General features: G+C 46.6%; 1 protein-coding gene across 2 annotated transcripts in view; it reads right to left on the bottom strand.

The window, feature by feature from the left end:
- Ccn4 (cellular communication network factor 4) overlaps positions 1 to 15,024 on the bottom strand; it is a 31,486-nt gene that overhangs the window by 4,379 nt on the left and 12,083 nt on the right. Inside the window, exons 2-4 of one of the 2 annotated variants that reach the window (XM_052161359.1) lie at positions 12,234 to 12,513; positions 5,769 to 6,029; positions 1,419 to 1,612 (exon numbers count right to left, since the gene is read on the bottom strand). In XM_052161359.1, the coding sequence (XP_052017319.1) occupies positions 1,419 to 1,612; positions 5,769 to 6,029; positions 12,234 to 12,513 (735 nt within the window). The remainder of the gene's footprint in view (positions 1 to 1,418; positions 1,613 to 5,768; positions 6,030 to 12,233; positions 12,514 to 15,024) is intronic. The other variant, XM_052161360.1, reaches the window with a different exon arrangement.

Here is a 15,024-nt window from a genome sequence, read left to right as displayed (position 1 = left end):
CAAGAAGCCCCTTTTTAGTTAACTAAGCTTCCCAGCTAGCAAGAGGCTGAGCTGACATGGAACTCCAGGATTAAGCAGAGGCACATTTTTCTCTCACCTGTCCCCGATACCCCAGTGCCTCTCTTTCTCACACATACTACCACCAAACTGCATTTTCAATAGTATTGACATTATTCAAACATACTTCTAGCCTTCCATGAGGCTGTGGGCTCCTTGATACTTGGGCCTCTTTCTGCATCTCTCTAACATAACTGTGAAGTTGGTATACAGTAGGAACTTACTAAATGCCCTGTGCTAGTGTTAGGTTCTATTAGCAGCAGCATAGCAGAGCTGGTCTCAGAGCACATCCAGTGTGGGTGGAGCATGTAGATTATGCAGTTGAGGGAACCTACCTAAAGTAGATGATCGTGTGGATGGGAGAGGAATCATGAGCTTCTAGTGAAGGTCCCAGCCTTGTGATAGATTTTTAAAACCCAGATTAGGGTCCTTGTTCTTATTGCTCCTTATGGTGGGTCTTATACTTCCAATTAGAAGACATTCAGTAAGGACCTGCTGGCACCAAAGGTCAGCACAGCAGAGTGTGAAGAGTAGAAAGGAAACTGTGTATCCATCAAAGATGAGAAGGTGCGGTGTTAAGTAAGGATAAAGAGCAAGCCCATGTCTGATGATGATGGTGGGAAGCAGGGTCGTCTTGGCAACTGGCAGCCTTTCCTCAGCATCTGAAGAACCTATCATGCTCTATCCACACATGGAACCAGGGGTGAACCCTGATGAATTTTCTTTGCTTGATATGACATCAGGCAGGCCAAGCACTAAGGTGTGAGTGAATGGTATTGAGATAGACAAGGAAGACCCATGCCTAAAGCCCAGGGCTGAAATCAGCCTTTTGTAGTTTAGTATCAATGTCCTCAATGCTATATTTGTATCATCTTAGATTCTCAAAGCTGGGAGGGGATTTATATCAATGTTATATTCATGGGAAAGGGACTGAAGCTTAATGATAGCAGGAGACTGGCCACAGCTATGAACCCTAACAGCAGAGAGGCATTTGACCTCATGTGTTTCAAGCTCGAGTTCATACTCCTCACATTGCCCAGGTAGCTGTCCTGTGCCTATGTTGGTGGATGTGGGAAGCCAATGGGATGAAAGATGGTACGGGCCCCTCGGAATCACTACACAGAGGACAAGTGAGATGGCTCTGCTATATCCTCTTGGAGTGACCTTGCTTCTGATAAAATGGGAACTACAAAGGCGTTCATTCACTGGAATCCACCACGGACTAGCTTAAGCAGCCCCAATCCCAGGCCTGCCAGGCCCCTTTTATGATTTCCATCTTATAAATGACTCCCAATAAGTTTAGTGGCCAGGCTCAAGCCAGCTCTACATGCTCACCATGTCTACCCCTACTCTGGATTTACCTTGATGTGCTGTTGGATGTCCACATCACATGGCCGCAGGTTGCAGAGGCGGCTTTCCTGCTCTGGCCAGCACCGGGCATTGACGTTAGAGATCCGAGTTGAGATGCCTAGCCCGCAGGTGGTGGAGCAGGGGCTCCAGGGGCTGGTGTAGGCTATGCAGTTCTCGTACCGTTGCTCCACTGCACCCGAAGCTGCTGGAGAGGAACACCACGGTACCTATGAGTCTGTAGCCTCCATGAGCTCCCCAGCCCTCACCATGACCATGAAGAAAAACAAAAAGAATTCATGAGACTCAGAAAGAGGTGGAGACCAATAGATAGGAAAAAGATTAAGACAAAGACGCAGAGACAGACAGACAGACAGAATTGGGCTGTTCCTTCCCATGGGAGGACTAACTGTCTTCTACTTAGTGGGCACACCCAGGCACGGGGATTACATTCTCATCCTTAACATTTTCTTTTCTGACCAAGAGAAGCAACATGAAATCACAGAAGAAAACTCATCATTAGAACTGAGTGGTCCCCAGGTCTCTATGACGGTTAATATTGTACTGAACAGGGTCTAGAACCACCTAGGAGACAGGCCTCTGGGTATGTCTGTTAAAGATTTTCTACATTGGGTTAAGTGAACTAAGAAGACCCACCTTAACTATAGGTGTGGACTGGGATTCCAGACCGGACAGGAGAAAGTGGGCTGGGCACCAATAGCCATCTCTCCCTCCTTCCAGACCGGATGCCAGGTTACCAGACTCCACCTCCTGCCCCCGTTTTTGAGATTCTATTTTTACAATTATTTTGACTTGTGTGTCTGCGTCTATGTCTGTGTGTGCATGCCATGTGTGTGCTTGTCCTGAGGTAGACCAGAAGGCAGCATTTGGACCCCTGGAACTGGTGTTACAGGCAACTTATGACCACTAGGTAGGTATAAGTGCTGGAAACCCAACTGGGTTCTTTGGAAGAGCTGCAAGCACTCTTGAAACCTGAGTCACCTCTCCAGCCCCTGTACCTCTCCTTAAAGGCAAAGCAAAATAAAACCTTTTTCTTATAAATTGCTTTTCTTCAGGTCTTTTATTATAATAACCAGAAAAGTAAGCAATACAACGAACACCTACAAGCTATGTGATCGTCACACAGTTCTTGCTGGGCCTTAGTAATCCCATTAGAAGGAGATCTGCCTTGTGAGGCTACTGGGAAAGGGTGTAGATTTTGGCTGAGTTAATGCCATGCGTTTGCAAGGCACCGAGAAGGATCTGTTTTTTTTTTTTTTTTTTTTAAAGACACTGTCCATCCTACAGTCCCTCAGAAATGAAGTATATATGTGAAAGTTCAAAGGTGAGCCCCACATCCTAGCACCTGACACCCCATCTCAGTAACTTCAGAAGGGAGTAGCTGAGAGACCAAGGGCTTCTGTGTCACAATCCCTGGGTTCATCTCTCCTCACTGCATTCGTTTGCCAGTTGTGTAATCCAGGGAACTGGCTCTCACCTAGAGGCCTCAGTTCCTGGATGTTAAAGATATCAAGAACAGCATTCCCAAGTCGTGGGTCTGAGAGGACGACATCATGCATGTGACTGTGCATCAGATGTCCCTGGATTAGTGAATCCCTGTGCATGCAGGTGCTCCCATTACTCAACCATGGACCCATTGTATTATTTGCTCCTAGTTGGTCCTATGAACATACAGAATCCTGTGAATCTGATCAGTGCAGGCTTATCCAGAGGTGAGCAGGGGAGACTGGTGAGCGTGGAGGGAGACAGGCAGATGGATGGAAGGCAAGACAGAACAGCCTGAAGAAAGATGGACAGACAGACAGACCGACAGACATTCCACCTGTACTTATAGGAAATGGGAGAAAGGGATGGGGGAGAGGCAGAGAGAGAGAGAGAGAGAGAGAGAGAGAGAGAGAGAGAGAGAGAATGAGACACACAGAGAGACACATAGACAGAGAGACAGACAGATGGAGAGAGCGGAGAAAAGTGAGATCAAGGACAGGCAAGGTAATCAAAAATTGGGGGAAGGAAGAAAGGAAATACACACCAGGCAGACGAGGAATCTATTTAGGGTAACCTAGAGCTCTTCATACAGCCCTGGAGTTTGCCGGTATGTAGCAAACATTGCTGGTGAGTGACTTTGGGAGTGAATTTGAGATAGGAAGGACTCCCACACACAGAAGGAAGAAAGCCATGGAGGCATCCAAGGACAGAAGCAGGCAGTCTGGGATAAGCTGGCTGGGAGCCTGTAGCAGGCATGGAGAGAGGGATTTGCTAAGGAGGATGAGAGGATAAAGGGCTTTGGTTTCTGGGTCTCCTCCATACCACTGCAGGGCCTCTGCCTGGGATGGCTAAGAACTGGGTCACTGGGTCACACACAATGGGCAGGCAGCCTCTGCCTCCCTCCACCTCCCAGGGACTATTATGCTATCTATGCTGAAGGCAGGTTTTGTGGGAGGAGCTGTCATGCTTCCCTGAGCTACCAAGGACCAAGCCTTCCCTGTTACTGGCTTTCATCTCTACCGCACAGTCTCTTTGTGTGAGATTTTGTCCCCTGAGTCACATTTGTTAAGGTCTGGTGTTGTTTCAGATGGTCACAACTTGGGGACGTGTTGCTGTTCTCTAAAGGGACTGGCTAGGGATGTCACCAAGCCTGGAACACCCCTTCCCTCAAAAAAAAAATCTTCTAATCCTACGTGCTGCTGGCACGAAGGCCAAGAACACAGCTCTGCACAGGCTCTGAGGAAACCCACACACTTAGACATTTTAAAAACATTAGCACCCCCAAAGCCCAGTGGTAAGCAGTCTTCTGTCCTTCGGGGTCACCTGCTTCAGAGGGCTTTTCCTATAGCAGTGTCTGCATTCTGTGGCCACTGTGTCAATTTTTCTTGGATTCTCCTCATTTGTCCAGACTCTGACTCTTCACAGTCCCTGGCCTCTTTTTTCTCTTGTTCACTTCTCAAAAGTCATGCTCCCTAGACCTCTACTCCAGGCGCCTCTGTCTCACCGTGTGTGCTATTGCCAGGACATATTAAAGGCCAGCGTCTGATCTAAGCAGAGCTCTCTGCCTGTGGGACTCCCTCCGAGAGGTTGCCCTGAGTGGACATTTCTCCCTCTGAGCTCTCCTCAGACTCAGCCTGCTCATGCCAACAGCCCATCCTCTCCCTAAACATGCCCCTTTGTTCTCTCCTGGGCAGTGACCAGCCTGAGGAGCCACTCTGCATTCTTCCCAGTGTGCCATGTGCAGGAGAGAGCCCTGCCTTGAGGTGCCCTCCAGCACTGCTTCTCGCCCTTATCCTTTCCTCACTGTTGTCCCTTCTGCCCTAGTTCAAAAGCCTAACTATGCATAAATATCCACCATCATCCAATCAGATGCCATCTGTATATATCTATCCTTTATCTACCCATTTATCACCCATCCATTCATTGTAATTATCTATCTATCTATCTATCTATCTATCTATCTATCTATCTATCTATCTATCTATCTGTCTGTCTGTCTGTCTGTCTGTCTGTCTGTCTGTCTGTCTGTCTGTCTATCTATCTATCTATCTATCTATCTATCTATCTATCTATCTATTCCACATATCTGTTTTCCATCTATTATATAACCATTTACTCTCCATGCACACATTCATATGCCCTTTGTATTATCCATCAATCCATCCATCCATCCATCCATCCATCCATCCATCCATCCATCCATCCTTCCATCATCCATCCACTTCCCTTCCCTTTTCCTACCATTTCTCCCCTATGCATCTATCCATACATCTACATATTGCTGGTGCAGCACACACCCGTCTGTTATCTATTCATTCATCTATCCAGCCACCGATAGCCAGATAACTACTTCTGCAAACACCAGCTGGATAGTTTCCAAATGTCTGACAAGTGCACCAAGTTCCAGTAGGCAATGGTGAATAAATCACATCCGTGTCCTCCCTCGCAGGGCTTCTTATCAGGCTTACACAGACAGAGTTTTGTCTGCTCACATGACCATAGCAATAGATCCCTTGAGTTATCTGGAAAGTCCATCTACTCCTTTCTAGACACAGCCACACGCTCCTCTTTCTAGGTCCCTACCCACTCCCTGGAATACTTTAATAAGATAATAGAGGACTGAAAATATCATGCTAGGCTTTTAAGCTGGGAGAAGCCCATACAATAGGCAGGAAAGATGGTGTCATTTGCATTTTATAGATGGAGAATTTGGGTTCCAGACAGCACATCTCTAAGGCCTTGTAACTGGTGAGTTGTGGAGTGGGTAATGGCCTGGGGGCTTGATTTATGTAGAGAACATTAGGAATTTAGGGGCTCTGTGATATTCAGGGACTCCACTTGCCCCTGCCCACACTTACCAAAGGCTCTGGTGTCCAGCAGTGCAGTCTGGCGTGGCCTCCTTGCATCATCGTCACACACCCACTGCTCACAGCACTGGCCAGGGATTCTCACATGTCGGGGCTGGCGGCACCAGAGGCGTGGGGGCCTGGGGCTCAGGCACAGCGGTGTGCAGCCCACTGTGCCATCTATGCAGGTGCAGTTGTACCTACAGTTGGGCTGGAAGGACTCGCCATTGGTGTAGCGCACGCCATCCAGGACACAGCCCACACCGACCACCTCTGCAAACACAGGTGGCAGACATGTCAGGCCAGGAGGTATGGGCTCCAGGCCAAACTGCTTCTGTGCAGTTTCCCTCTGCCTAAGATGCCATGCCAAGAAATCGCTCATGTGAGGAAAGAGGGCCTGGCCTACGTATCAGCTGCCTGCACCCCAAGGACAAAGAGAGGGTCATGTGAAGAGGTGGGGCACAACAAAGATAAAGGGAGAGAGGATACTGTGAAGGTGCTTTGTAACAGCAGGGGACAGCCACAGCTGTTCAGTGGGAGGGTCTAGCACCCTAGTGCTGGAGCTCATACATTTTTATTCCTATAGTGTTCCCAACACTGGTACTGATGAATGCCTGTCCAAAGGAGGAAAGCATACATAGGAAATCGGAACCTAGGAACAAAGTGGCTTGCCTTCCTCAGTACTATTGTGGATCTGGAGACCCAATGCTGGACAGAAAGATAGTGGACTGGTCCATGATCTCACAATAAAGTAGGAAGATGATCCAATGGTCACATGAGTGATTTTTGATGGTGACTGTCACTAGTAATGTGTTGGGAGATAAGGGAACAGGGAGGGGGTATGGGATATACAGATGGCTATAGACTGGGAGCAAGTGGACCAGGAAGAGCCTATGGATGCGAGAGGGCTTCCTTCCACAAAGACCAGAACAAGAAGGAGGCAGCCCAGGTGCTGATGACATTCTTCCTGCTTGGGAGGACATCTTCTATAGGTGTAAGATCTTGATGGTGGAGCAGGCTTGGGAGGCTGGAGTGGGGGCAGAAATGGAGAAAGAAGAGTGTGCGTTGGAGAAGAAGAGAAGGGTATGTGTTCCTTCTGTCTCTAAGGATGATGTAGAACTGTCAGCGTCTATAATTCTTCCTGGCATAAGTAGGTATTCAATAAGTAACTTGAATGAATGAGATGAATTATATACTTCACAAAAATACCTTGTGGTACTAAGTACACAATAGGCAGGAGAAGGCTACAAGTAGACCCAAGCAGAGATTGATGGCTTTTCAAACCAAAGCAATGAGGAAGCTCAGCTTCCAGATACATTGGCAAAGACTCTCAGGAGTCAAGGAAGACTTCCAGCACTCTGCACTCAGGCCCAGAAAATGAGATCTCCCACCATCTCTGGAGGAGCTAAGACTGGGGCCACAGCCTTCATTAGACATGAGATATGACTATGTGGTTGGTTATGCAAGCTGGTCTTCTGTGGCTTGGCAAACCACTGGGTCAGATTCTAACTTTGGTGCTATGTGTTCCTTGGGGATAACAACTGTAACTGTAGTCAGGGGGTCCTGGGACAGCAAGAATGCCCACAGAGGAGGGGCTGTTAAGAGTCTGCTGACTGCAGTAACCCTATCCTATCTCTGGGATTGGTAGGGGGTGGTATCTGGCAGTAAGCTTCAGGGCACCTGGCAGGAGCAAATGTGTTACATGGCACATTTTGTTTTGTTAGGAAACACATGGTTGCTTCCATTGTTATGTATAACAAGACAGTCTCTGCAGGTGACACTGGTATGCAAGCTGGCCAATGAGTAGCATTCTTAGGGTGTATACATCTATCTCCCTGTTGCTACCATTTTCTGAATAGCCAGGAAGCAGGTGCTGGCACACATTGACACAGCTTCTGGTCCATGATCTCACTCAGGTCTCCAATGATGACCTCATCAGGAGAGCTTTGTTTACTTCACAGGGACAGGGGAGGTCTGGGAGAGGAAGGGATGAATTGACTCAAAGAGCTGGTGAACAACAGAGTGGAAACAGCAAACCCACAGCCTCCTTCCTTCTACCTGACACCAGAAGAGCAGGGAGATGAGAGGAGAGGAAGGAGGATGATCAGGCAGAGGAAGAGGAAACAGGAAGCGGGATGTGAAGAGGCCCTTGAGCTTTACATCCTCAGTCATCCTGCAACTCCCTCAACTGCCAGGAAGATGTGTATGTGCATATATGTACATGTGAATGTGCACACACATGTGAATATGCTAGTTTGTATATGTATTTGTTTACACAGACATGCGTGTATATGTGTGTAGACAGATAAGTGCATAAGTATATATATATATCTGCCTCTCTGTCTCTGTCTGTCTGTCTATCTGTCTGTCTGTCTGTCTGTCTGTCTCTCTCTCTCTCTCTCTCTCTCTCTCTCTCTGTGTGTGTGTGTGTGTGTGTGTGTGTGTGTGTGTGTGTGTGTGTGTGTGGTGAGAAGGCTGAAGCTGATGTTCTGCCCTCATCTGTAAAGACATCACTCCTGGGCTCTGGAATCAATGGCAAAGCAATTCATCCTTCCTTCCTTTGGCTTACAAGAACTCACAGAACAACCTTTAACAATGCTAATACCCAGGCTACAAACATGAGACAAGCCTCGATGCTGGGGCACTGCTTCCTTCAGCATTGGTATTTTTTAAAGCCTTCTAGACGAGTCTAGTGTGCAACCAAAACCATGTACTACTGTGCCTAGGGAATGCCATCTCTGTAGGGGACACATGGGCAGCTGATGAAACTGTCCCACATAGATCATCAGGGTTGTGATGACCATGCATTATCCATCAGCAGAGGCAGGGGGGACTTTTCGTGCACATATAGCCTTTCTACTTTCCCAGGGGACTGGTCATGGGTGACAGGAAGCAGCCAGAGCCCCTCTAAGCTCACTTGTAAGTTTAGGTGAGATCTGGCTAGGCTTTTTATAGCTAAAAGACTTGCAGACACCAGGCCCCCATGCTCCTCTACCTGGACTTTCATGCCTCTCACCATCTGTGGTCTTGCGGGAGTAGGAACTTGGCTTGGGTCCTATAACCTCATCTTCACATTGTTCTGAGTTAGTGGGCATATGGATGGATAGAGGCACACACATGCCAGGCCTGCTGGTCCCCCCTAAGGTCCTACTGTAAGCATGTGACAGCGTGAATTCCCACAGGGGTCCCCACTCTTCATCACATCCTTATTGAGGACTCTGAGGTTTAAAAGGGTTGGACTCCAGCTTAAGTTTTATAATCCCAAGCACCATGCCATGTTTTTCTTTACCCCCTTTAGCTACACACAAGGTAGGGAGGTCCTGGAATGAGACCTCCTCCCCCCCCAATAGAGGATAACAGTGGACAGGGCTGAGATGATTTCCACAGTGTAAGTCACCACCCCCCTGTTTACCCCTCCCTGCTCAAGGCTGATTTAATGAAGATCCTCAGGTGTGTGGTCCAAGGCCGGTTGCAGCAAGGGGCAGAGCAGGGATTGAAAACCCAAGCCCACCAGCCTGTAAACACTATATTTTCCCTTGCCAGACCTTTTTGCCCTGGTTCAAGCTCCATTAGGGCAAGGTTTGGGCAACTGAAAGAGTGGAACCTTTTAAAGTAGAGGGCACTGTGCCCATCCCTGTGTTTAGGTTGGCCTGGACACACTTTTCTAAAAAATGTTTCTTTGAATGTTGCTCTAGTGTCTATCAATCGTACACAAGCCTAGATTCCTACAGACAACTGAGCAGACGGGTCAAGACTAGACTCACTGTGCTGCTTGGCCTCGGTGGGCCAGGAGGGTTGGTGAGTGTGGACAGCCAAAGCTGGCATTTACTGGTTTGCCGATGGTTCTTCTGAGCTCCCCGGGCTCTGTGTGGTAGCATCTGATGATTTGTTTTTCACTTGCCTTGTGTTGGCCTAATTCTCTGTGGACCAGTTTAGCTCATGCTGAGGTCCATCCACTTTCTAAGCTGATCACATGCAGATGGGTGGTGTGCATGAGATGCTCTATTTTCTTGGGTCTCACAGCCTCTCTATACTTCCATGACTTGCTTTGTCTCTTGTATTTGGGCCTCAGGGATTCTGACATCATGTCATATTTCTGGGAAAATGCTTGGGGAACACAAGTGAATTTTGTATATGTGCACATGTGTTTACATATGAGACATATGATCCACACACGGGTACAATGCATGTGTGTACATAGTGTACCTAATATGTGTCTGTGTGAGTGCTGTGGTGAGTCTCATGGGTAAGACTGTACCTGGATGAAAGAGTCAACTGTTAGAGCTGGACATGAAAATGGCTCTGTGGAGGAAGCTCTTGGAACTGAGCAATGGGTTGAAACATTTCAAGGCCCTGTAACTCCTGTTTTACTCTATTTCAAGGTCTGTAAACCAAAATGGCCAGGGAACTCCTGCCAAATGTCTACTGAATCTTACCTTAGATTATGGATGTTTTATCTATTTTTCCTAAATAAATGGAAAGGAAATTCATTAAATTTCCTGGGGGCAGGGAGCTAAGGGATGAGAGTGGTTTGGCATGAGATCTGCGATTGGAACCTGTGAGGGGAGGTGGGGGTGGGTGGAGAACAGGAAAGAAAATCTCTGGATCCATGACACAATGTCTATGGCGTGTAAGATCCCATTATGGCTTTGGAGATTAGTGTAATCACAGTGAACTGAGTTACCTTTCAAATGACCTTAAAGTACCTGCTAGCAGGGAGAGGAATTACAAGCTGGTCTCCTGTGCTTGGTCTTATGAGGGATCCCAGCACAGGGAAGATGGCTACATCTCCCTGGATTATGGAAGAAGTAGATGACTGTTTATAATGTCAGTCTTAGCACAGCAAGCAGGCATCACCTGTGACTCAGGGGTTTATTTAAATAGGTCTGGCTAATGTTCAGGAAACACATTTTAACCAGTGCATAGGGTAATTATGTGCAGGTTATGGCGCAAGTCTTCTTTAAACGTGTTTTGTGGCATTAACATAATAAATAAATAAATGGGCATCTATTTGAAAAGCCAAAGATGTAAATCTAAGTAAATGAAACATGAAAATAAAAGAAAATGAACAGGAATGGCCACAAAGGAACCAGGAAGCTCAGATATGGCTTCCTGACTTGGATTTGTGTGCACAAACCTAATCAACAACCCACCATGGGAATCTAAGGTGTTGGGTAGGACTAGGGACTGTACTGTATATAAAAGGATATTAGGGGATACATGGACCAATAATTATAGAGGAGTCTTGATTGAATACTCATGGGGGAGGAGTTTCTGTGTTTACAAGATTTGGAGAACCATTTCAGAAGATAGACTGTCATGTCATATGGCAGGCCATTGTTCATCACCATGTTGGCTCACACTACATGGCCAGACAATGCTTAGAGGATTCAGACTAAATAAATAAAGAGAAGCAGGAGGCAGTGAACTCCCAGAAACATGCTCTCTATGAACAGCAAGGACAGCAGACACAGACACAGGGTGGATCCCGTAAAGAACAAACAACAGTCTTCCTCCAAACACAAGGATACTGTACATACCGAAATCAAAGAGAACAAAGGCAGTTAGACGCACCAGGAAGAGCAGATGGTACCATGAAAAGTGGCAATTCAAACATGTATATTCAGGCTCTAGTGAACGTAGTCAGAACATAAGAAAATATTCATGATTACAAAGCCAAAAATCAGGACAAGGGCATTTGGAAGATAACAAAGGTATCTGATGGCATCAGGGAGCTAATCCTTCAACTATCCCATAGGAATAGTAATGAGTGACTCAAGATTAATATAGCAAGCTATAGTGTAGTATAATACAGCATAGGTGAAATCTCGCAGAAGACATTACTATGTGGTGATACCTATAACAACAGAGGGCCAATAAGTTAAAAGTAATGGTGGTTACTGGAAAAGCAGGGATGCTGGGAAATGATGCAGGCTGCTGGTTTTGTTATTTCGTGGTCAATGGCTTTTCTTAAGCATATATATATATATATGTATATATATATATGTATATATATATACATATATATATATATATGTATATACAAATATATACATATATACATATATATACGAATATATATACATATATACATATATATATACGAATATATATACATATATATATTTAATTTAAAGGACAATTAAAGCATTTGAAATATGACAGTGACTCCACATCATGTGAGAGGCCATTGGGCGTCTACTGAAGACTCTTATCAAGAAAATGGAACTAGGCTTAAGTATATCTTGGCAGAATCTCCTTCCTCAGGAGAAAATGTCTCTAATAGGAAGAGAACAAGACATAATATGTTAGGGACAAGAAGAGTGCAGTTATGACTCTCTTCCCTCTAACTGTGGATTGGTTGGAATATGGTTCCTGAGCAGCCAAGCCAAGCCTGGGCAGCTGAAGGGCTGTGGGTGTTCATGGGCCAGAGATAAGGTGTGGGGGCAGTTGGAAGGTATGGAGTCTCTCACTTACGTGCACACACTCCTATTGCGTACCTCGGGCGGTCCCCACTGTAGTCGCAGTAGAGGCCCCGGTGTGGGTCACAGATGGCAGCCTCTGTGCAGTTGTCCCCGAGCTGCTGGGCACATATCTTACAGCATTCACAGCCATCTGTGATCAGGCTGACGCCCAGTGGGCAGTGAGGTGGGGATTGTGGGCACTCACATGGCCACTTGCAGAATTCAGGGCGTGTTGTTGTTCCCTCCAATGGTGCTGGGGTGAAGGTCATGGTTGTGGGGCTTGGAGAGAGGGCCTGTGGAGGAAGGGCAGAGGTGAAGAGGGGTTGTCCAGTCCAGAGTTTCCAAGCCCAAATAGCTGCAATTGTCTTTTCCCCTTCATTGTGTTTAGATGATTTCACGATTATTGACTTCCACATGATCAACAGACAAACATCGATTTTCTTTCAATAAATCTAGTAAGATTAAGGAGTTCAAAGTTCAGAGGAATCAGAACAATTCTCAACCAGTGAAATACTGCGGCCTAGCAGTATAGGAGAAACGAGCATTGGATGTTAGGAATCAGAGCATGAAGCTCTGGGTCCTGTGGAAAGTGCAAAGAAGCTCTCTGGAGTTTAGGGTAGGAATAGCTCTGGCTAAAAAGGAGCAGGGATGAAGCTACTGCATTGTTCTGACCTGCAGGTCCTGGAACATCACAAGTGCATAGATACTGATGCAAGAAAAGAAGGCCTGGAAACTTACAGGGTGACTCTGGCCAGCCTGTATTGCTATAGCCTTGATTTCAGGCTGACACATCACTTCCAGGATTAATTTAGGGCCCAGCCTGGTGTATCCTTTCCCTGCCTCAAGGCATTTTCCCTATGTCTGAGATAAATTTCCCTGATCTCTTTGACCTGTTATGACACTCTGAGCCCTCAGTTACCAGATGCTTGCAGTGTGCGTGGAGTGACAGGCTACCTTGTTGTTGACAGACACAGTGGCTTTTCTGTTAGGGTTTTGTTTCTCTCTGCCAGAATATAAAACACTGTGCACAGTGCACAGGGCACAGTGGGGTCCTCTAGCTATTAACTTGCAGAGGGATGAAAGTGCTGTGGAATTACCTGACATCATACTCCAAATCAATCTCTCTTCTCAGGGCTATGTTTGGGATTCCAGAAGAATAGACAGAGTCTGAGAGGGCAAGATGGGGGTGTTTCTAAGTGGGTTTAGAAATACATCCCAGCCCTTCTGAGGTCTGTAACTTGGTACAAGGATGTCACTTTGAGAGCAGTTATGTAGAAACAGGTATACTGGGTGTGCAAACACAGGGACTTAGCATGTGAGGGACACTTAGAGCATACCTCCCCAAGCCTGTCTCGCTCATTGGAATAGCTATGAGCTGGTGTACCAGACTCTATGAGAATATCACCGGCCTCATCCCTTCATACCAGGTAAGCAGTCTGAATAGGCAGCCTTCTTTCTTGGTACCTGCCTAGAGGCCCTCAGGCATCTGGGTAAGGAAGGTAAGAAGGATTCTTAAATTAGGCAGTGACTGGATAGGCAAAACTTGCCTTGGACCAAGTCTTAGCTGTTGGTGCCATCTAGTGGTGTGAAGGCTTCCAACTATCCCAAGAAAGAAGTACAGAGCTGTACCTCTGCACCTGTCTCCTCCAGGATTTGATGTTCAGTTGCCTGATTCCTGATGTCTTGCCCAGCATTAATATCCAAGGTATTTGACTACAGGCCAATGATTAGTTCAGACTCCTAGTGAGAACCCTCAGTTACATACAGAGACACACAGAGAGCTGTCAAGGAACTTTTGCCCCTGAAGAAATGCATATCAGCTCTTTGGCTAATGAATCCACAAATATTTACCTAACAGGTACTGTGTGCTAGGCTCTGTGATGGGTTGAAGGAAGCAGCATTGCCTAGAGTCGCTTCACTCACTAACACAATATGTGATGTGTACATGATAACTGTAACCAAGGTGATCAGTGCTACAGTGACGTCACTTATTCATTTCCTTTACTCAACACAGCTCTAGCTTTTACTTTGTGCTGGGTGCTTGGCTGAGTGCTGAGGGCACAGTGGAGGGAATCAAACAGACGTACCCGACATCAGGAGTAGGAAGAAGGGATGTGGTGGGCATACAGCGTGGGGTCAACTTCTCCCAGGAGGTGGCAAAAGTGTAGAAACCATAATGGAAGTGCAAGAATGGCCCCAGGGTAAGGACGAAGGGTGGAGGACTGAAGTACATGGAGCAGCTGGCACGCAATGCAAAGTTGGTGGCATGCAGTGTCCTGGGTGCAGGAGCATGTGTGCAAATCAGAGTGGGTCTGAAGAAGCAGAGGCTGGCTCACTGCTGATGCCTATATTGGCCAAGAGTAGTCCTGAATGCCCCACTCACTGAGAGATGTTAGTAGGAGATGCTCAGGGAAGATCTGGGCTTGGAGTAAATCACAGTGATCCCTTGTGCCAAGCTTCTGTTTATTGTCATTCCTGTGGCACGTGAGCTTTTCTGAGGCTCAGCTTTCTCCTCAGCAAGTGGCATTCTTACTTACTCCCAAGGGAACAGCTTTATGCTAGTCTCTAGTTACTCAGTCTGCCTACTAAGGGCTACTAGCCCGAGCACAAGAGACTTGCCTAGCAAAGATCTCAGACTATCTCATCTTCTTCATGGAGATGGTCATATTATTTCATAGATCAGTGAGCAGACTAGAGTACCTAACTGCTTCTGAACGTGGATTAGAACTCCAATCTAGTATTTTTCCCATGATGGAACATGGAGGTAGAATCATTTGATGGAAGAAACTAGCTAAAAGGTATTC

The sequence above is a fragment of the Apodemus sylvaticus genome, chromosome 17 (assembly GCF_947179515.1).
Source record: "Apodemus sylvaticus chromosome 17, mApoSyl1.1, whole genome shotgun sequence".
Classification (NCBI taxonomy): domain Eukaryota; kingdom Metazoa; phylum Chordata; class Mammalia; order Rodentia; family Muridae; genus Apodemus; species Apodemus sylvaticus.
The sequence above is the reverse complement of the archived record's forward strand: the minus strand, read 5'-3'. Positions and strand labels throughout refer to the sequence as shown.